The sequence below is a fragment of the Hordeum vulgare genome, chromosome 7H, assembly GCF_904849725.1.
Source record: "Hordeum vulgare subsp. vulgare chromosome 7H, MorexV3_pseudomolecules_assembly, whole genome shotgun sequence".
Lineage (NCBI taxonomy): Eukaryota > Viridiplantae > Streptophyta > Magnoliopsida > Poales > Poaceae > Hordeum > Hordeum vulgare.
The window spans coordinates 258,117,716-258,141,369 of NC_058524.1; the positions used below are offsets into that span (position 1 = coordinate 258,117,716).

General features: G+C 49.4%; 1 protein-coding gene across 1 annotated transcript; it reads right to left on the minus strand.

The window, feature by feature from the left end:
- Positions 1 to 921: 921 nt before the first annotated feature.
- LOC123407655 (protein TRIGALACTOSYLDIACYLGLYCEROL 2, chloroplastic-like) lies at positions 922 to 23,139 on the minus strand. Its single transcript, XM_045100841.1, has 5 exons — positions 22,397 to 23,139; positions 3,388 to 3,717; positions 1,964 to 2,079; positions 1,665 to 1,755; positions 922 to 1,592 (listed from the first exon to the last, which is right to left on the minus strand). Exons 1-5 carry the CDS (start codon positions 23,003 to 23,005, stop codon positions 1,500 to 1,502), a joined length of 1,239 nt encoding a protein of 412 aa, XP_044956776.1. The 5' UTR covers positions 23,006 to 23,139; the 3' UTR covers positions 922 to 1,499.
- Positions 23,140 to 23,654: the final 515 nt, after the last annotated feature.

Here is a 23,654-nt window from a genome sequence, read left to right on the forward strand (position 1 = left end):
CAGTAAATAAACATGAAGGGAGTACTTAATTATTAATCATAACAGACGAATAAACCAAAGGACTCTAAAAGAAAAAATATATAAAATTGTATCCTGTGAAATTCCTACAAAACCAAAGAAGGCCTAAACGGTCCTTCTCTGGTAGCTTGTTGGAAACGAGATGATAAACTTTTTCTTTCCCTTCTAGCAAGGCGAATAGTGCAAAGTGTTACTACCTTGATCAACACGACTTTCACACTTTAGCGGCAGGTGGCGGGAAGACGAATCCTAGTGCCTCGACTCTGGCTAGTAGATAGGTTATAGTTGTACTCCTCGCATGGTTGACCCTTCATATTCCAGTTAGTCTTTTAGGCTTCGAGTTCATCCATCATGACAGATTAGACAGACATAGATTCCTGACGGCTCCTTGGGGCAGCGATGTTAGGGTTTCTGATGATGTGTTCACAGTGGTGAGATTTGGTGCCGAGTGCAGATAGATTCAAGGGTTCAAAAAGGACCAACGGCGTTGGTAATTACAGGGCATGCATGAAGACTTATCGTCTTCCATCGACAAGATCAGGCCGGTTGGAACAGTGACAAAACTCTTCGCAAAAAAAAAAGGAACAGTAACAAAACGGTGCATGGTTGCATCGTTCTGGCTGCAGTGGCCGTTCAATGGTGCAGAGGCATCGATGTAATCTTTATTTCGTTTGGGTGCCTTTTACTTTTGATGAACCTTCGTAATGGATGAGAGGATCCTCTTCGGAAGCCAAAAGGAAAAAAAAGATGGGATGATGCACCGACGATTTTCTGCCTTTGGCTTGGGAAATACTTCAGCCATACAGAATCATTCTAGCAATTAAGCTAGTTGCAGTATGATGCAAGGAAGAATAATCAAACAGGATCCATCCAACAACGTACTAGACAAGATGCAAGGCGGAATGAATGGAAACGATTATTGATTGGCGCCTAGCGTGAACAGCCTGCAGCTTTGTTCTGGCTTGCACGCAATTGAAAAAAAAAAACTGTAGCATATTGCCGCTTACACCCGACGAGACACGAAATGGAAGACCACACGAGCGAAACTGGACCGATGCACCGTTGTCAGGTTACATTCGTCGCCTCGTTTGATTCCATTCCACCACATAAAACAAAGCAGAGAGCACAAGTCCAAGGATTGAGTTGATCGATGGTGAGATGCGCTACCAGTAGCTATTGGTCCTACTAGGCTGGTGCTTTGAATTGTGCCGCCCCGACGACGACAGACCGATCAACGAAAGCCACCGGTTAGAAACAATGGTAGTGGTATTCCTTGTTTACACTTGCTCAACCACAACCGTGCTGCACAAAAAACAAAACAAAAATGGGCCTAGCGTAACTCGACGACAACAATAAATACGGCTTTTCTTGCCAAGGATGCAGAAAAAAATTATCAGCTTCTCTTCTTAAAGATGCTCCAATGCCATCAGGACGGATGGCCTACTCTACCAATATCCACGCTGTTCAACTGAGGTAAGGGGTCACAATAGTCTGCTGAGGGACTTGATCAGCAGCTTGATGTTCCGCCGTGTCGCCTCGTCGCCGGTGAAACCAGAGATGTCCGAGCTGATACTCTGAAAGTAACAGGTCAAAACATTGCATGCCTTCTCCCACTTTCACAAAAAACTAAAAATGCGGTTGCAGACCTCAATGTTCTTCAGAGTAAATATAAGGGTGAAAATAGACTGCTTGATTAGATCACTGTTCTCAGGGGTAAGCATGGAGGACTTCAATCTTCTGCACAAGGACAAGTAAAATAAAAGGCATTCCAAATGTTATAGGAAAGCAGAAATAGCAGTTGCTAGGATTTTCAATGCAAAGAAGCTTCTTTCCAACAAAATATTCTGGGTCCAGTTTTATCTCTTCATAACGCAAAGCAAGTTTTACCAAAATCAAATTTGATATGTGCAAGGAATATATTACAAGTGATGCTCTTAAGCACTACCTTAAATCACCAGATGCATCAGCCAGGCCTTTAGCTATAGTCTCCACATCCTTCACCAGATCACTATCACGCACCTCCGAGAGCAAAGGTTGAACTTCTTCAGCTAATGCTTCAATCTGTTTCATCACTAACATTTTAAGTTGATGCTTATGACATTTAATGGCAGAACAAGTGACCACCATATTTCTCTATTTTCTGTAAATAGAGTTAACGTCCAGTAAACTGCATATATGGAGAAAGCATCAGCCACCCTGCTTTTGCAAACAGAGAAGAAAAGCCTAACACCACATTCCAACTGAGTGGAGTCCCTTCTTCTCGATGATGGTCCTGAAACAGTGCTTGCCAAGCATGCTAGCCAGTGCCAGGGTAGGTATGCAACAGCGATATGATTGACCTAATCTTGAGATTGTCAGCAGTTCAGCCAAGTGGCACAGTTTTGACAGAGTTAGTTTTCAGCTCTGATATTGTAAATATGACCAACTTCTTTTTAGCGATTCCACAGACAGACCATGTTACTTGGTATGCATGCCCAATACCCATCATATGCAGGACACATATGGAAAGAATGCTGATACTTAGAGATGAGTAGCAAACTTATCATGTTATGCAGAATCAAACCCCTATAACTATAATAGTATCATATACATCTGGCAGTCAAGTCTTTCTTCCAAAATAAAAAGGAACTGATGTTTGGGAAATGAGAAAAGCTACCACAAAACTTCCAACTTGTCAGCCCGGGTCACTTGAATTTTGTACAACGAAATCCTATTCAGCAGTATTAAGTAAATGGATTGGTTTCGCCAGAGGATTCATAAAATAAATGTGCTAAACATATCAACTGTCACATAAGAATTCTATATCCTATATAACTAAATAGGCAATCCCCACTAAATTATTGAAACTTGCAGTTTTCCCCATCAAAGACTTAGCCATGGACAGGGGTGCGTGGAAGTTAGCTATCCACGTTCCAGAGCCATGACTTGGCTTCGAGATCTTATGGGTTTCAACTCTAGCCTACCCCAACTTGTTTGGGACTGAAAGGCTTGGTTGTTGTTGTTGTTGTTGTTGTTGCAGTTTTCCCCATCAACCCTGCAGGACCTAAACTCCACATTTCCCCCCGGGGGTCTTGATTACCAGTTTACCACTGCTTAGCTTTCAATTTGCCACTCAACATGCAACCATGCCACCATGCATGGGAAAAGGCACACCTCAACATGCAACCATGCATGCTACTTATATTCAATAAATATTTAACAAAAATATAGTAATCAAATATAATAAATTATATGTATGTACAGTTTTGGTTCTAGAGTTATTAATCCAAATATTCATGTTCCATACATCTAGATCTGATTGAAATATATTGCAGCCAATCCACGCAGCAATGCGCAGGGTATCATCTCTAGTTAGTAAGAAGAATGTACCCGTGAAAGGAGAGGTTGTGCTTCTTCCATTATAGATGCAACCTTTTCCGCCAACTTGAAGCTTTTATGAACACCAATTTCCTCCATGTCTCTTCCTAGACGGGTAAATATACCCACCATTGCATCTAAGCTTACTCCTGGCTGTCCTTTCATTCTCTCTTTGTCACAGAGGATTAAGCCTTCTTTGAAACAGTCTGCGTCCAGTGGACCAACTGAAGGTGTTGGGAGTGGATCTTTTGGTGTAATATCGATCATTGTCTCCATTAGGAGACCAGATTGATTCACCTCAACCAATGAATTACGGGGCACAATAATTTTATCATCTTCCACCTGCCATATAGAAGGATTCAGCTATCAGAGATTGAGTCCAAAATATTATCATTTTACAAAAAAAAAAGAGAAGTCCTTACTCTATACACCGAAGAAATGTAAGCATAGGCAAGAAGGGAAAAAAAAGGAATTATGGATAACAACTTACTAGCATGCCACTCCCAATTGGAAACAGTAACTTCTTCTCAGGGAAAAAACAAAATAGTAACACCCAACTACCTTGTGCACAGATTGTAGAATGAGATTCCTAAATAGAGATGGGCCGATGATACATAGCTGAGATGGTGTTGTAGGATGAAATGAAGGTTGAAATGGAGTAACATGATTGTAAGCTGCAAACTAGGCACATGCATGATTATTCTTCAAATTTTTCTAATTTTCAGGTGGCTGATTTCAATTTCGTCTTCAATCTGATTTTTGGGCCATCCGATCGTGCGGATGCAGCACATATCCGCACATATCACGACGCCCGCGTGTGGTTCACGAGGCTAGTTTCCTGTTCTAGCATGCTGTCCGGTTTTTAGCGGTTGTCCGGTTCTTACTGGGGTTTGTCAGTTACCCATTTTTCATTTCCAGACAGCTGTGGAGAGAGCGGTGGGTCGCTGCTACAGGGGAAGAGAGAAGTGGGAGTAAAGCAAGGGCGGCGAACTGCAGCAATGCCAGCCACGAGCCCCCATGAGATGGGGACGAGGTGAGACCCAGAGCAGCGAGGTAAGCAGAGCAGTCACTGTTGGTGGGCAGGGTAAGTCTCCACGTGAGCCTATCTTGTGTTTTTCTTCATTTCTAGCGGAGTAAATTGCAAAAAAACACCACAATTGGGGACCCTAATTCAGGAAACTACCGCCATTCGATTTTTTTTCAAAAACCCACCACCATTGTGCTGACAGTTTTCAAAAAACTCTGATAGGTTACTAAACACAAGTTAACAACGTTTCTGACAGACCGGACCCCTGTTAAGTGATGACGCGGCACCGAAATCTCATGGTGTTTGCCTTGTACAGTAAGCTGCACAAGGGAGCCACACGTCAGCCTCTGCCCTTCTTTCTTCTCCACCAGGGTGCTGGCCAGAACAAAAAAATAAATCACACGTCCGCATCTCACCGGCGCACCACCGGATTTAGCCGCCGGCCGGCTCACGAGCCTCCGCCTCCGTGATCTTCCTCCACCCCGTCCCTCTATGTTTGAGCATGTGAGCAGCAGCGGCGGCGGCCATGGCCAGGCACGATAGTGCGAGCAGCAGCGGCAGCATTGGCCAGGCATGGTCGCGCGAGCAGCAGCGGCAGCCTCGGTCAGGCACGGGGGTGCGAGCAGCCACACAAGAGCGCGAGCAGCCACACAAGAGCGCGAGCAGCTGCAGAGGCCACGACCACACACAGGGGGACGCGAGCAGCAACACCGGCCGCGGCCGGGCGCGTGAGCATCAGCAGTGGCCACGCACGGGGACGCAAGCAACAACAGCCGCCTTGCATGGGGGCGTGAGAAGCAGCACCAGCCGTGCCCCGGCACATGAGCATGAGCAGCGCCACGCAAGGGAGCACGAGCTACCGCCTGCTCCAGAGCACGGGCGCGCAGCAGTGGTGGCAGGGGCGCGAGCTCCACCCGCGTCCCGACCACCCTGTGGGCTCCATGGTCCGGCACCGCCTCTGCCCATGGTCGACCACCTCGCACTCGGTCGCACGCGTGCCAGCCACCGGTGTTGTGCTCCTGTCACTGGCTGGGCGGTCGACGGTATGCCTGCTAGGTGTTTGACGAAATTACTCCAAAGTTCCTAACGTCCGTCTCCTCACTCCGTGTTTAGCCCACGGCACGCCGACCTGACAATGGGGCCTACCTGTCAGATTCAGTGCCAAACAGCTCTAATCGATTGATCAGTGTTTTTTGAAAACTGTCAGTACAATGATGGCGGGTTTTTGAAAGAAAAACGAATGGTGGTGGTTTTCCGAATCAGGGTCCCCAATTGTGGTGCTTTTTTGCAATTTACTCTTTCTAGCGACGCGTTGGACAGCGACTCCATGAGTTCTTCATTTCTAGCAGCGCGTTGGACGGCGAATCCCTGAGTTCTTCATTTCTAGCAGCGCGTTGGACGGCGAATCCCTGAGTTCTTCATTTCTAGTGGCGCGTTGGATGGCGACTCCATGAGTTCTTCATGGGGTGGTACTTCAAATCGACTTTGAAAAGGCTTATGACAAAGTCAAATGGACCTTCCTTCAACAGGCTCTCAGAATGAAAGGTTTTTCTGCAGAGTGGAGAGCTATGATCCATAGTTTCGTTTCTGGAGGTAGCGTGGCCATTAAAGTCAATGATGACGTGGGCCCCTATTTCCAAACGAAAAAAGGATTGAGACAGGGTGACTCAATATCGCCCATGCTATTCAATATAGTGGCGGATATTTTAGCTGTCATGATTGAGCATGCCAAAGTTGATGGCCAAATTGATGGGGTAGTGAATCATCTTGTGGATGGTGGCCTCTCTATCCTTCAATATGCTGACGATACGATTCTCTTCATAGATCATGACCTAGAGAAAGCGAGGAATCTGAAATTAATTTTATCAGCATTCGAGCAACTCTCAGGTCTTAAGATCAACTTCCATAAAAGTGAATTGTTTTGTTTTGGCGAGGCTCAGGACGAGGCCCATCTGTACGCTGACGTGTTCGGATGCGGGTTGGGACAATTTCCGATCACATATTTGGGGATACCGATACACAATCGGACTCAAAAGTGCTGAATGGAAACACGTCAAGGAGAGACTGCAAAAAAGACTAAGCAGTTGGAAAGGTAAACTGCTATCTCTAGGCGGAAGATTGGTCCTCATAAATTCAGTACTAAGCAATATGGTACTATATATGATTTCCTTCTTTCAGCTGCCGAAAGGAGTATTACATAGATTGGATTACTTCCGATCAAGATTCTTTTGGCAAGGAGATAGCGAGAGAAAGAAATATCGACTGGCTAAATGGAGTGTGGTTTGCCGTTCCAAAGACCAAGGCGGGTTGGGCATTCATGACCTTGAGGTTAAGAATAGGGCCCTACTTGGCAAGTGGCTGTTTAAGTTATTGACAGATGACGGTGTATGGCAAACCCTACTAAAGAGAAAATATGTGGGTTCAAAGGCAATATCCCAGGTATACTATAAGCCTGGGAACTCTCATTTTTGGGCAGGCTTAATGGCTACGAAGAAATATTTCTTCCGCTATGGAACCTTCTCGATTAAGGACGGCTCGGAAATTAGATTCTGGGAGGATAAGTGGCTAGGTAATGCTTCACTCCGGGAACAATATCCAGCTCTGTACAATATTGTGCGTCACAAGGGAGATACCATCGCCACAGTTTTGGAATCATTTCCGCCAAATGTGTCGTTCAGAAGAAATTTAATTGGACCCAGACTGCAATCGTGGAACTCTGCTTCAACGGTTGTCCATGGTGGAACTGTCACAAGGGTCCGATGTGTTTCGTTGGAATCTACATGGAAATGGACAATTCTCGGTGGAGTCCATGTACAGAGCTTTGCTCCAATCTGATGTGTCAGTTGATAATAACAAGAAGATTTGGAACATGAAGATACCTCTTAAGAATAAAATCTTTGCATGCTATCTTCGTCGCGGAGTCATTCTTACTAAAGATAACCTTATTAAGAGAAATTGGCATGGAAGTACGCAATGTGTTTTTTGTCAACATGATGAGACAATAAAACATTTGTTCTTCCAATGCAAATTCGCTCGTTCTATATGGTCAGTCATCCAAATAGCTTATGGCTTGTATCCTCCTTGTAGTGTTGCTAATATATTTGGCAACTGGTTACATGGAATTGAACACAGGTTTAGAACTCTTCTCAGGGTGGGAGCGCTTGCCGTTATTTGGTCGCTTTGGCTATGTAGAAATGATAAGGTTTTTAATGGTAAAAGTACTTCTCTTATGCAGGTTATCTACAGATGTACTGGGACGCTTCGTTTATGGTCGTCTCTACAACGTATGGAGAATCGAGACCTATTTACGGAGGTGTGTACACGATTGGAAGCTACGGCGAGGGATACTTTTACCCAACATGGGTGGCAGCATGATCTTAGGATTGGCCCCCCTATGGCTTAGGCGTTATACAGACTCTACATGTTTCTTTGTATTTCGCCTTTTTTATTTTGTGTGAGTGAACTTTGTTTGGATGTGTGCATTCCAGTTATGCAGAGGCCGGGTGTAATGCTTAAGCCTTTTAAGTAATAAAACACCCCTTATCGAAAAAAATGAGTTCTTCATCGAGGTGTGTTGCAAGCCACGGGCTAATCGTGGTGAGGTTATACATGCAGATTGATTCATGTTTTAGTCTTGATGGGGAGCAGGGAGATTTTGGTTGGACGGGGCGGATCGCTTCCCCCAATTTCCGAGGGTTTTATAGCAGCCATTGATTTCGTGTGGGACAGGGGTGCTGCCGATTTGTGAATGGGCATTGAGTTGATCTATCTGTGGGGCGTTGATATCCATATCCTGTTTAGAATAAATGGGCTTGGCCCATGTACAAATTTTGAAATCTCAAATGAGCCCATGAATAAAATGGCAAGTGGTGGAGTGGTGGTGCTAAAGTTTAGTCCCATACCGCTAGTTGAGGAAGAGTTGGACCTCCTTATATAGTGAGTTCTCTCCACCACTGTGTGTGTTGAGAAGAGAAAGGAGAAGACCACACGCGCACAATCGCTCGCCTCGCCTCGCCGGGGCGGGGCGGCGCGTACGTGCAACATACGCGTCAATGGTCCGTCGAAATACGGTACGTTACCTTGCGGGGGCGCGGCTTCCTTTTACCAGTTTATTTTTTACGTCTTAGCAGACAAGTTAATTATTTCTTGTCCAGTAAGTATACGAGTTAGAAACCAAGTAGGTTTGAGATCGTGATCGCGACACGGTACCGCCTCTGGTCCTCCTATATATACTGCTTACCGGCCTCAGCCAAAGATATACCGAGAACACCTAGGGTTTTGCCTCATCTCGAAACTTGCGCCGCCATCGTAGTTTACTTCATCTCGAACGCCGACGTGCATCGGCGTACGAGAGAGCAGGTCTCCGGAACCGTTCGTCTTTGCGATACTGCACCGGGAGAGGACGAATTAGGTTTTTGGGAAGCGCTCTGCGCGACTGCTCAAATTCGTCATCACAGGTCGTCTACCGTCCAAGTCGGGCGGTGCTACTCATTGTCGTTTTCATCGCTGTCAACAACATCATCATCAACACCGTCTCGCCTGCAACAGTTAACGAACTGTACGTTCTCCGTGATCTGTTCGTGTCGCTTTCTGTAGTTGCTACTTCGTGTAAGATGATGATATGCATGCTTTGTTGCTCATCTAGTTTGCTACTCCCTCCGTCCCAAAATAACTGTCTCAACTTTGTACTAGCTCTAGTACAAAGTTGCACTAAGCTTAAGACACTTATTTTGGGACGGAGGGAGTAGATTATTGCATGCTAATATGTGTTCTAGTCATGAATTATATGCTGGAATTAATCATGATATTGCCTAATATTTCAACAATCCAAAAACCTAATTGTAGGCAATTTCCTGAGTTAACTATGGCTGAATTTGTTGATGCACTGAGGCCGGACAAGTTTACCGGTGTGCACTTCAAGAGGTGGGAAGTGAGATCCACGCTGGCTTACCGCTCTAAAAGTTTTCCATGTTAGTGTTGGCATGCCAGAGGGAGCTACTGATGAAGATCAGAGAAAGTTCCAGGAAGCCAACACTATGTTTTTGAAATGCATTCTAAGTGGTCTTGCTGACAGTCTGTGTGATGCGTACATGCACATGCAAGATGGGAAGACACTATGGGATGCACTGAAAGCTAAATTCGGTGGGTCAGATGCAGGCAGTAAGCAAACTGAGTAGGTTCATGTCCAACCCGAGTAATGATCATTGGCATGCACTTGATAGGGTCTCACGCTATCTGAGAGGTACATTTGAGTTATGGAATTCACTATTCAGGGCATCCTGCTGTGCTAGAAGGATATAGTGATTCAAACTGGATCTCCGATGTTGATGTACTCTACGCCACAAGTGGGTATGTATTTACTCACAGAGGTGGGCAGTGTCATGGAGGTCTTGCAAGCAAACCATATTGACGAGGTCAACTATGGAAGCAGAACTAACTGCTTTAGACACAACCGCTGTTGAGGCAGAATGGCTGCGTGAACTCTTGATGGACTTGCCTGTGGTTGAAAAACCTGTACCGGCTATTCTTATGAATTGTGACAACCAAACGGTTATCGCTAAAGTAAATAATTCTAAGGATAATGCGAAGTCATGAAGACATGTGAAGAAACGTTTGAAATCTATCAGGAAGCTAAGAAACTCCGGAGTAATAACTGTTACGTATATTCAAACAGATAAAAACCTGGCAGATCCTTTTACTTAGGGACTATCACGAAATGCGATAGATATTGCATCGAGGGAGATGGGTATGATACCCATAGATGTTAAACCATAGTAGTAACCCAACCTTTGTGATCGGAGATCCCGTGAATTAGGACCTGGGAAGAACAAGCTATTGGTTAACAGAGGAGAGTAAGAAGTGACCGTCTCTAAGTGAAGATGCAAAACTTTCAGAGCTGTAAGGCTTAATACTCTAAGGCAGGTTGGCAACATGTCTTAATGTGTATTGGCTACCATAGGAAAGATGATGTCCTACAGAGCAATCTTGAAAGAACGCACCTATATGAGCTCCGATTGTAAACGTCACAATCTATGAGACTTGGGTGATCTCTAGTAAGCTCACGAAGAGACCAGGGAGTATGACGTATATGCTCCAAACCGCGGAGTAGCCTACTGGCAGCCAGGTACTGGTTAAGACTTTGAATGAAATCTATCCACACAAAACTAGCAATTCAAGGCATAGTCCATTGCCAAGTTGTGGATGGGTGTATTTTATAGTTATAGGCAAAAGTTCAACTTAACAGTCTCTACTGAAACACTAGTATATTAAATAAGTGATGAGAAAAAGGTAAATCTCTAAATGGGTATTTGAGATCTGGTGGGGGATTGTTAGAATAAATGAGCTTGGCCCGTATACAAATTCTGAAATCTCAAGTGAGCCCATGAATAAAATGGCAAGTGGTGGAGTGGTGGTACTAAAGTTTATTCTCATACTGCTAGTTGAGGAAGAGTTGGACCTCCTTATATAATGAGTTCTCCCCACCACTCTAAGTGTGTATTGTGAAGAGAAAGGAGAAGACCACACACCCGCGTGTGCTCACCTCGCCTGCCTGGCCTAGCCGGGGCGGGGCAGCGCGACGCGTATGTGCGACATACGCGTGAATGGTCCGCCGAAATCCGGTTCGTTGCCTTGCGGGGGCGCGCTTCCTTTTGCTGGTTTATTTTTTATGTCTTGGCAGACAAGTTAATTATTTCTTGTTCGGTAAGTATACGACTTAGAAACCAAGTCGGTTTGAGATCGTGATCGCGACACGGTACCGCCTCTGGTCCTCCTATATATATTGCTTACCGGCCTCATCCAAAGATATACCGAAAACACCTAGGGTTTTGCCTCATCTCGAAACTTGCGCCGCCATAGTAGTCTACTTCATCTCGAACGCCGACGTGCAACGGCGTACGAGAGAGCAGGTCTCCAAAACCGTCCGTCTTTGCGATCCTGCATCGGAGAGAATGAAATAGGTTTTTGGGAAGCGCTCTGCACGACTGCTCAAATTCGTCATCACGGATCATCTACCGTCCAAGTCGGGCGGTGCTACTCATTGCTGTTTTCATCACTGTCAACAACAGATCGTCAACGACATCATCATCAACACCGTCTCGCCTGCAACATTTAACAAACGATACGTTCTTCGTGATCTGTTCATGTCGCTTTCTGTAGTTGTTGCTTCGTGTAAGATGATGATATGCATGCTTTGTTCGTCATCACGGGTCGTCTACCGTCCAAGTCGGGCGGTGCTACTCATTGCCGTTTTCATCACTGTCAACAACAGATTGTCGACGACATCATCATCAACACCGTCTCGCCTGCAACATTTAACAAACGGTACGTTCTTCGTGATCTGTTCATGTCGCTTTCTGTAGTTGCTGCTTCGTGTAAGATGATGATATGCATGCTTTGTTGCTCATCTAGTTTGCTCGATTATTGCATGCTAATATGTGTTCTAGTCATGAATTATATACTGGAATCAATCATGATATTGCCTAATATTTCAACATATCCTCCTTGAAGAGAAACCAAAATTTCAAATATGGGTGCTAGTTTTTCAAGCAGTGCTATCCTTGTGGTGGCCGGTAGCAGCTGTGTGGTGGCTAGTAGTAGTTTTTAATGCGTCTTTTGTCTTGCCATTGCACGATGGTCCCTGATAGGCCCTAACCTGAATTTTTGTCATCATCAGCTTTGTTTTTCCTTTTGATGAATTGACCTCACACACTAGACACTCAAATCTGTTCCCATCAGTGCGTTTATGTGATCAGCGAATAATCCTTATAGAGTAGCACACGGCTTCATCATTTTTTGTACATTTTCATGCAGTTTACTCTATATTCAATTATGTAATAGGTCATGTTCATCTGTGTGGCCAGTAGTGTCCTCATAAACTACAGTGTCATCTGTCATGTATGTAATTAGCTTACAACATCACCTCTAGCTATATCTCCATCTGTATCTGTATATGTAATCCTTGCTACAATTTTTTTCATAGCCTTAAATTTTATGTTTTTGAAGGGCTCATATAAGTAGGAGGATAGCATATGGGTCTGATTGTAGCTCATCCAACGTTGAGAGCCGGGAACAAAGCAGCACGCCAACTGATGAAGTAGTGAGGTATTACTCTCCACCTTTTGTGTTTCATTACCAAGCACACATTAGCAGAAAGCTCACGCTTTATTTTTTATTTTGCATGCTTTTTGTGCAGGGTGAATTCCCTGAAGTGAACCTTGATAGAATTTCCCATATGATGATCTGACGTGCACTACAGGCAGTTTTCTGTGTTGCTCTTTTTCTAATTGCGTGGACAAAAGCAGTTTCCAATGTAATGACATTGATACACATTGGATAATCCCCTCAGGTCGCAATTTACTACCTTATATTCCATGACATTTTTGGAAATGTGAATATCGCTGTATACCATAGCTTGAACAGATGTATATTAGATATGTAAAGTAAAAGACTATTGATCTTGTTTTCAGATTAGCAAATATTTGCGTTACGTAGGTCTCAGTTGTTCAGTATTCATTCTTCTCATTCTAGTCTTTTCTTTATTCAGTATTATCATTTCCTCTTGGTTTTTATTTTTAATTCTTCTCATTCATGTTTTATTTTCTTCAGTTTCATCATTACTCTCTCTTATCAGTCCTCTATGTTCCTGAATTTCACCACTTCCATTCTCTTAGTTTCAGTCTACCTCAACTTCTCAGTATTTTGATCTTTTATTCTCAGTTTCCACTCTGTTTGTTAGTTTGATTCACTCTTGGTTTCTCAGTTATTTCATTTCTCTCAGTTACTCAGGTCTACCGTAATTTTTCACCCCCACTAACTCAATTATCTTAACAAGCAACTATGCCAACTCACCATCTCACCATGCATGCCCCACTTAAATTTAATTCTCTGACCATACCACTAGGCTAACTCATCATGCCACTATGCATGGAAAAAAGATACACCTTAACATGCACCATGAATCCTACTCATGTTTAATAAATATTCTACAACAACAACAACAACAACAAAGCCTTTAGTCCCAAACAAGTTGGTGTAGGCTAGAGGTGAAACCCATAAGATCTCGCGACCAACTCATGGTTTTGGAACATGGATAGCAAGCTTCCACACACCCCTGTTCATGGCTAGTTCTCTGGTGATACTTCGGTCCTTCAAATCTCTCTGTACGGACTCCTCCCATGTCAAATTAGGTCTACCGCGGCCTCTTCTGACATTATCAGCACGCTTTAGCCGTCCGCTATGCATTGGAGCTTCTGAAGGCCTGCGCTGAATATGCCCAAACCATCTCAGACTATGTTGGACAAGCTTCTCATCAATCAGCGCTACCCCAACTCTATCTTGTCTGTCATCATTCCGGACTCAGTCCTTCCTTGTGTGGGCACACATCCATCTCAACATACGCATCTCCGCCTGGTAGAGGCTAGGGTTCTACCAGGTCTTGGACGTAGGTTGTAGGGGTGGAAGTGCGGGCTGCGAGGTTGGGGACGCCGGCGCCGGCGGTTGGGCGCCGTCGCGGCGTGAGAGAGAGAGAGGCGGCTAGGGTTTGGGGCTCTCGTCTCCTGAGGGAGACGACAACAGAATATACTGTTTATTGTCTGCTTAATATCGAAGGGGTACATGTGTTTATATAGGAGGACAGCCTCCACTAAACCCTAGATAACTTGGACTCTAACTTGGACTCTAATATAACTTAGACTCTAAGATAGGTAAGATAACTTGGGCTAAGCCCGTAATTAACCCTGCCCATTGGGCCTCCTCCGTTGATACGTTGTACCGGTCATAACATCTCTCCCCGCCTTCTCAAACAGCTCGTCCTCGAGCTGAACATCTGGAAACTGCTGACGGAAATCGTCGAGCTTCTCCCAAGTTGCTTCCTCCTCTGGCAGGCCGGTCCACTGTACCAAGACATGCCAGACGCCGCGACGCTGCTGCGCCTGCAGCACCTTCGCCACCTGTGCGGAAGCTGGAAGGAGGCGGCCATCCGAAGTAGGAGGAAGGGTCGGCGTCGCTGCAGGAGGGTCCCCGCGGTAGGCCTTCAGTAAGCCGACATGGAAGACGTCGTGGAGGCGAGAACCAGCTGGCAGCTCCAAGCGGTATGCGAGTGTGCCGACACGCTCCAGCACACGAAAGGGACCGGCGTAGCGAGGTCCCAATTTGCGCTTGGAGCGCGGGTCCAGAGACTGCGTGGTCCTGTGGAGGAGGCGCAGCCACACCCAATCGCCCACCGCGAACTCCGCCTCGCGATGATGAGCATCGTAGTACTTTCGAGCCAGCTGTTGTGCTTGGAGAAGACGCTGGCGTGCCTCAGCCAGAATGTCATCGCGGGTGTGGAGTAAGTCGCCCGCCGTCTCGGACCGAGCCGTCCCAGGCTCGTAAGGGAGAATCGCCGGAGGTGGGCGCCCGTAGACCACCTCGAAAGGTGTGGTGCGCAGGGCGGAGTGATAGGAGGTGTTGTAGCAGTACTCCGCCCACGCCAACCAGTCCACCCAAGCTCGTGGACGATCACCAGTAACACAGCGCAGGTACATGGCGATCGCCTTGTTGACCACCTCGGATTGGCCGTCTGTCTGAGGGTGGAACACCGTGCTCATGCGGAGCTTCACGCCCGCCAGTCAAAAGAGATCCCGCCAGACATGTCCCATGAACACGGGATCACGATCGCTGACGATGGACGACGGAAAACCGTGGAGGCGGACGATGCCGTCGAAGAAGGCCCGCGCCACGGAGGCGGCTGTATATGGATGACCCAAGGCGATGAAGTGCGCGTACTTGGAGAAGCGGTCAACCACCGTGAGGATGACGGACTTGCCGCCCACCTTGGGAAGGCCCTCGATGAAGTCCATGGAAATATCCGCCCACACCTGGGAGGGTACGTCCAGCGGCTGCAGTAGACCCGCGGGTCGTAGTGTCTCCGTCTTGTTCCGCTGGCACGTCACGCACGACCGCACCCAGTCGCGGACCATCGCGCCATCACCGGGGATGTAAAAATCAGCACGGAGACGACGGAGAGTCTTCTGCACGTCCTCGTGCCCTGCAGAGTGCGCCAAGGTCAGGACCTGGTGGCGCAGGTCGCCATGGTCGGGCACGAAGATGCGGCGGCCATGTAGGAGCAGCCCCTCGTCCAAGCGCCAGGGCGCGTCCAGCTCGCCGGCGTCAAGGCGCTGGCGCAGGCCCTGGGCGTCCACGGCCGTCGAAGTTGCCCGGCGAATGTCGTCGATGAAGGCGAAAGATGGCCCGGAGCGAATGCACATGATAGTGCCAGCCATGGCGACGTCGTCCGCGACATCCTCAGTGTCGCGGCGGGACAAGGCGTCGGCGACCGTGTTGAGACGGCCGGGGCAGTACTCAACGGTGAAGTCAAAGCCAAAGAGCTTGCTGATCCACTGGTGTTGCGGAACTGTGGAGAGGCGCTGGTCCAGCAAGATCTTGAGGCTGTAGTGGTCCGTGCGCACACGGAATGACCGGCCCCAAAGATAAGGCCGCCAGTGGCGCACCGCCTGAACCAGCCCAATAAGCTCGCGCTCATAGGCCGCGAGCTTGTGATGGCGAGCGGCGAAGGGGCGGCTGAAGAAGGCGAGCGGTCCCTCGCCCTGGTGGAGGACGGCGCCGAAGCCGATGCCAGAGGCGTCGCAGTCCACCATGAACGGCATATCAAAGTCCGGCATCTGGAGGACGGGTCCCGTCGTGAGCGCCCGCTGGAGAGCCTCGAATGCCGTAGTCGCCTCCTCATCCCAGGAGAAGGCGTCGCGTCGAAGGAGACGCGTCAGTGGCGCGGCGATGAGGCCGAAGTCCCGGATGTACTTCCGGTAGTAGCCGGCGAGGCCCAAGAAGCCGCGGAGCGCCCGCGGTGACCGCGGGATCGGCCACGCGGCGACGGCGGCGACCTTGTCCGCGTCCATCGCTACCCCGTCCGTCGAGATGACGTGCCCCAGGTACGCGACGGAGGTCGTGCCGAACGAGCACTTCGAGCGCTTGAGGTGAAGACGATGCGCTCGAAGCTCGTTGAAGATGATGGCCACGTGTTGTAGGTGCTCCGCCCAAGATGCACTGTAGATGAGAATGTCATCAAAGAAAACAAGCACAAAGCGGCGCAAGTATGGGCTGAGCACGTCGTTCATCAGGGCCTGGAAGGTCGCCGGCGCGTTGGAGAGGCCGAACAGCATCACCAGGAACTCGAAGTGGCCATGGTGAGTGCGGAACGCCGTCTTCTCAATCTCATCAGGGTGCATGCGCACCTGATGGTAGCCCAAGCGAAGGTCGAGCTTGGTGAAGAAGCACGCTCCGTGTAGCTCGTCCAAGAGCTCATCCACGACGGGGATGGGGAACTTGTCCTTGGACGTCAGGGCGTTGAGGGCGCGGTAGTCGATGCAGAAGCGCCATGTGTCGTCGGGCTTGCGCACAAGGAGCACCGGGGCAGAGAACGGCGATGTCGAAATCCGGATGATGCCCTGCGCGAGCATGACCGCCACCTGACGCTCGAGCTCGTCTTTCTGCAGCTGAGGGTACAGGTACGGACGCACGGCTACAGGTGCCGTGTCCGGCAGCAGGTGGATGCGGTGGTCACAGGGCCGCGCGGGGGGGAGGCCCTGTGGCTCGTCGAAGATGTCGCTGTGCTGCTGCAGGAGGTCAGCCAGGAGGGGATGCGCCTCGTCCAGTGCGGCCGCCATCAACTGGAGCTGTGAAGTCACGGCGCCGGAGCCGCCGATGCCTGTCCATTGAACGCGACGGCCGCCCTCGCGCCAGAAGATGAGGGACAGCACATCGAGGTCCCAAAAGATGGGGCCGAGAGTGGACAGGAAGTCGATGCCGAGGATGAAGTCGTAGCAGCCCAGGTCGATGCCGACGCAGTCGATGGAGAACGGCTCGTCGCCGATGAGGACGGGAACCTGCCGCGCCACCCCCTGGCAAGCAAGGCGGTCCCCGTTGGCGACGGTGACGCTGAACTTCTCCGAGCCCGCCGGTTGGAGTGCGAGGCGGCGCATGGCGTCCCCGGACAGGAAGTTGTGCGTCGACCCCATGTCCACGAGCACGGTGAGACGCTCCCCGTTGATCGTCACCGGAAGCAGCATCATCTTTGTCGTCTTGATGCCAGCCATGGCATGAAGGGAGACAACGAAGGCGGTCGCGTCGACCGGCCCGTAGGTCGTGACGCCGGCCTCGGAGAGTGTGGTGGCGTCGAGCTCCGCGGTGAGGGCCTCCACCTCCGCGTCGTCGACGGTCTCCAAGTAGAACAGGCGGGCGCACGCATGACCCGGCGCATACGGCTCGTCGCAGTTGAAGCACAGGCCCTTGCGGCGCCGCTCGAGCTGCTCGGCCGACGTCAAGCGCCGAAAGGTGCGTGTCGGCGCGGGGGCAGCCGCAGTAGCGGCCGGCAGGGCGGGGCGTGTCGGGGTGGCGGCCGCCAGGGCGGGGCAGGTCGGGGGACGCGTGCCGCGGCCCGGGAACGCCTGTTGCAGGGCGTTGGCGCGCTGCTCGTACGCGCGTGCGTAATAGATGGCCGTCTGCAGGTCCTGGGGGTCGCGCATCTCGACGTCGATGCGGATGTGGTCGGGAAGGCCGCCGACGAAGAGCTCGGCGCATTGGCGAGCCGTGACGTCAGGCGCATGGCAGGCCAACGTCTGGAAGCGGTCGGCGAAGTCCTGCACCGAGGTGGTGAAGGGAAGGCGACCGAGCTCGGCCAAGCGGCTCCCACGTATGGGGGGGCCGAACCGGAGGAGACACAGGTCGCGAAAACACTCCCACGGAGGCATCCCGCCCTCGTCCTGCTCGAGGGCGTAGCACCAAGTCTGGGCGGCGCCACGGAGGTGGTAGGAGGCGATCCACGTGCGGTCGGACGCCATGGTCCGCTGCCCCTTGAAAAACTGGCCGCACTGATTGAGCCAGTTCAGGGGGTCGACGGTGCCGTCGTAGGTGGCGAACTCCAACTTGGTGAAGCGGGGTGGCTGCTGCACGTGTGGCGAGGCCGCGTAGGTGCCCTCGTGACGACCCAGCGCGGCAGAAGGAGAGTGTTGCGGCACCACGGAGCTCCCGGCGTACGGATCAGTGTACCCGCCGAACCCCCCGAAGGTGGGGGCGGGTGGCTGCAACACCGTCGGCTGTAGTGGCGCCGTCGTGTAGGTCGGCGTGTCAATCCACGTCGGTAGCGGGGACGGCGACGGCGGCCACCGGACCTGGGTGATCGGCAGGCCCTGGGGCGCGACAGTGGCCGGGGGCGGTGGCGCAAAGGGCGCCGCCGGCGGAGGCGGTGGGGGCGGGGTTGCGTACGGAGCCTGGAGGAAAGTCCGGAGGTTCGAGACCGCCAGGTTGAGGTCATGGATCGCCGAGGACATCTCTGTTGGGGAGAGGACGGGGGCGGGTTCGGCCGCCAGGGCCGCGGGACCGGAGGCGGCCGGACCTGAGGTGGCCGACGGCTGCTGCGAGGTGGCGGGGAAAGCGGTGGTGGCGGCGGCGGTGGTGGTGGGAAGGTCCGACAAACTCATCGAACCCAAGCTACCTGATACCAAATTGGTAGAGGCTAGGGTTCTACCAGGTCTCGGACGTAGGTTGTAGGGGTGGAAGTGCGGGCTGCGAGGTTGGGGACGCCGGCGCCGGCGGTTGGGCGTCATCGCGGCGTGAGAGAGAGAGAGAGGCGGCTAGGGTTTGGGGCTCTCGTCTCCTGAGGGAGACGACAACAGAATATACTGTTTATTGTCTGCTTAATATCGAAGGGGAACATGTGTTTATATAGGAGGACAGCCTCCACTAAACCCTAGATAACTTGGACTCTAACTTGGACTCTAATATAACTTGGACTCTAAGATAGGTAAGATAACTTGGGCTAAGCCCGTAATTAACCCTGCCCATTGGGCCTCCTCCGTTGGTACGTTGTACCGGTCATAACACCGCCACACCTAACTGTTGCACATGTCGCCTTTTAGTCGGCCAACACTCAGCGCCATACAACATTGCGGGTCGAACCGCCGTCCTATAGAACTTACCTTTTAGCTTTTGTGGCACACTCTTATCGTAGAGAATGACAGAAGCTTGGCGCCACTTCATCCATCTGGCTTTAATTCGATGGTTCACATCTTCATTGATATCCCCATCCTTCTGCAGCATTGACCCCAAATATCGAAAGGTGTCCTTCTGAGGCACCACTTGCCCACCCAGGCTAACCTCATCCTCCTCCTCGTGCCTAGTAGTACTGAAACCACACTTCATGTACTCGGTATTAGTTCTGCTAAGTCTAAAACCTTTCGTTTCCAATGTTTGTCTCCATAGCTCTAACTTCCTGTTGACCCCGTCCGACTATCATCAATTAGCACCACATCGTCTGCAAAGAGCATACACCATGGAATATCTCCTTGTATATCCCTTGTGACCTCATCCATCACCAAGGCAAAAAGATAAGGGCTCAAAGCCGCGGTCCTATTTAAATCGGGAAGTCATCAGTGTTGCCATCACTTGTTCGAACACTTGTCACAACATTATCGTACATGTCCTTGATGAGGGTAATGTACTTTGCTGGGACTTTGTGTTTCTCCAAAGCACACCACATGACATTCTACGGTATCTTATCATAGGCCTTCTCCAAGTCAACGAACACCATATGCGGGTCTTTTTGCTCCATATATCTCGCCATAAGTTGTCGTATCAAGAAAATGACTTCCATGGTCGACCTCCCAGGCATGAAACCAAACTGATTTTTGGTCACGCTTGTCATTCTTCTTAAGCGGTGCTCAATGACTCTCCCCCATAGCTCCATTGTATGGCTCATCAGCTTAATTCCACGATAATTAGTACAACTCTGAACATCCCCCTTGTTCTTGTTCTTAAAGATTGGTACTAATATGCTCCGCCTCCATTCTTCTAGCATCTTGTTTGCCCGAAATATGAGGTTGAAAAGCTTGGTTAGCCATACTATCCTTATGTCCCCGAGGCCTCTCCATACCACAATGGGGATACACTTAGGGCCCATCGCCTTGCCTCCTTTCATCCTTTTTAAAGCCTCCTTGACCTCCGACTCCTGGATTCGTCGCACAAAACGCCTGCTCATATCATCGAAGGAGTCGTCCAGTTCAATGATAGAGCTCTCACTCTCCCCATTGAACAGCTTGTCAAAGTACTCCCGCCATCTATGCTTAATCTCCTCGTTCTTCAACGGGAGTTGATCTGCTCCATCCTTGATGCATTTGATTTGGTCCACATCGCTCGTCTTCCCCTCTCGGATCTTGGTCATCTTATAGATGTCCCTTTTTCCTTCCCTCGTGTCCAATCGCTGGTACAGGTCCTCATAAGCCTTCTTTGCCATCTTGTACTTCTTTATGTTGTCCGCACTCCTATCCAGGTATAGGCGTCTGAAACAATCTTTCTTCTCCTTAATTGCCTTTTGGACATCATCGTTCCACCACCAGGTTCTTTAGCTTCGCCTCTACTTTCCCTGGATACTCCAAGCTCCTCTGAGGCCACCTTAGAAATGCAAGTCGCCATCTTCTTCCACATGTTTTCCGCATCACCTCCTTCCTGCCAAGGGCCCTCCTTAATGACCCTCTCCTTGAACGCCTGAGCTACCTCTCCCTTGAGCTTACAACTATAACAATAATCAAATATAAAAAAAATATGTAGTTTAGTTTCAATTCTCACATTGCTAATCCCATTACTAAGATTTCATACTGCCAAAATCTCGTAGAAAAAATTGCATTAAAAGCAAAGGTTGTGAACAGGGTGTCATCTCTAGTCTCCTTAGTTATTCGGTGTACCTCAATTTGATCTGTTTCTCTCCTTTTTCAGTCTTCTTTAGTTTGTCAGTTTTATCAGTTTCTTCTTAGTTTCTTAGTGTTGTTCCTCATTTTCTTTTTATTTGATCACTTTCTTAGTTATTCAGTATACCTCAGTTCAATTTGTTCCTTTTTTTATTCATTTTATCATCGATTATTCATTTTTCCTTCTAAGTCTATCAGTAATTTGTTCCTTCTGCTTAGTGGGTTTCACCTCTAGCCTACCCTAACTTGTTTGGGACTAAAGGTTTATTGTTGTTGTTGTTGTCGTTGCTCAGTGTTTTTCAGTACCTCTCAATTCCTTTCTTAGACTTTTAGTTTGTTCTTTCATTCTCTCAGTTTCCCAACGTCGAGCTCTCTCGCGTCTGAGTGAAGGATGGAGGTTGTCGCGTTATCTTATTTCATGGCATGCACCCATTTTGATGCTATTGCCTTCAGGAATGCCAACCAACAGCAATGGGCTTCCATTTTTTTGAGGTCATGAAGCTAGTGTGCTTCTGTAGTTTATCCAGGAGCTTTTAACCTAGTCATCTTCAGTTTGTGAGTCAAGTCATGGAAGCCAGTGTGTTTCTTTAGTTCAATGAGGGGTCTTTTTTTGGCCAGTCATTTCCCAGCAGAGTTTATTTATGCAACATGATGTACATTCTCTGCTAAGCCAGAGTAGATCCATTTGCCCGTGTTCTTGTCTATTCCCTAACTGCATGTTCTGCTCTACGCATTTCTGGCGAGAAAAGGAGCAGCTAACCCACGTAAGAGAGTCGATGGGGACACACACAAAAAACGGCAAACAAAGGATGACAGAGAATTAGCAAAGAGGGTGTGTCAACACCAAGCGACAAATTACTGATCCGTACAGAAAAGAAAACTGACTGAAACCGAATTTGAAACCAGGCAGATGATGATTAGACACACCCTTATTCTTTGGAGAGCTGAAAAGATCATGGAACAATATAAATGTAACATAATGCGTCACTGGGTGAACTAAACTATGGTTCAGTTTTGAAAAGTGGTTGTGTGAATTGTACTAGTAGTAGGGAAGAGAAGGCAATGCAGCACCCTTGAGAGAGGATTTTATCCGAGTCAGGGATTAACAACTTCATCTCATTTTCAGTTTTCACATACTACATTGTACAAACTACAGCGAGAAATCGATGGATGGCAGTGAAAAACAGGAACCGTTGGTATCAGTTAGGAGTATTTGATTGAAAAAGAGGAGAGAGCAACAAGAGTTGAAACGCACCTCAACATAGGCATCAATACTCCTGAGCGAAGAGTCGACGCGGACGACGCTCCCGACGGTGACCCCGCGTATCCTGAGGGGCGTGCCGACGCAGATCCCGCACGCCTGGCTGAACTCGAAGACGGCGCTGTACTTGCGGAAGCGCGAGCGCAGCTGGAACCCCCGGAGCCACGCAAGCGCGAGCGCCAGCAGGGCCGCCCCGGAGACCATGAAGAGCCCCACGCCGCCTTCCCAAACGCTGCGCTTGCCGAACCCGTAGTCCCCAAGCGGCTGCACCGTCCGGCGCCACAGCTCGACGAGCGGGGCGAACGGGTTGCTGCCGCCATCAGGCGAGGGCGACGGCGACGGCGACGCCTCGCCGCCGCTCGCGGCTGCAGGATTCGCTCGGGCCATTGCGGAGCCCCGGTCCCGATCGGTTGATCTGGATCGTAGAGGTTCGAATTCGGCGCCCTGAGTGGGCGTCCTGCGATTTGGTAGGAGGTAGGAGCAGCATACTGCGGGGGTCGTCCTTGCCATCGCCACTCGGCCATGCTGTTGCGGGACTCCGAGCGCGGGGGAGATGTGCGGGTGGAGAACAGGGCGGGCAGGAGCAGCAGGTAGGCGGCGCATCCCGGTGGACGGCGGTTGTGTTTTTTTCTCTTTTTCGTCGAGGGGAACGGAGGAAGAAGAAGTGAGATGAACTCGGGATGATGGTGCGCATCGGGCGAGAAAGAGATTGCAACAGCCGGGGAATGGGCTGTCTTCATTGGGCTCCAGTGGCGGGCAGGCTTTAAGGAGACCTCGCCTTTGGCGGGTGAATCCTATTCCGCGCCGTTGCGCCACCAAAGTGCACTGCTAGCTCCTACGTATTTGGCGCGTGAGGGCATGTACAGCGCGGTTGACTCAGCCGTCTGTAAGCAAGTCCATCTAGATATTTGATTACGGTGGAAGAGAGAGATAAAGGAAAGACAAAAAGGCCGTCTGTAAAAAAATCAACGGGCGATTGCTGCGGAAGTCGCTGCTTAGCGACGTCCTTTTTACCGTTGTACGATTTGGTCGTCTGTAATTGTTTAGATAAATCTCTAGTTTTGTTTTAATTAGCAGCGGATGGTTAAAAAAATCCAGATTTTGTCGAGCTACGGACTGTCAAACAGACAACCTAATGTATTGGGTGTCTTTTCAGTTGTTATATAACGTGACGTGAGAGACGGCATCAGTCTAAACTAATGTACATGCCCTGAGAGCATCTCCAATCCCTTCTTGTCCCTATCCCTATATA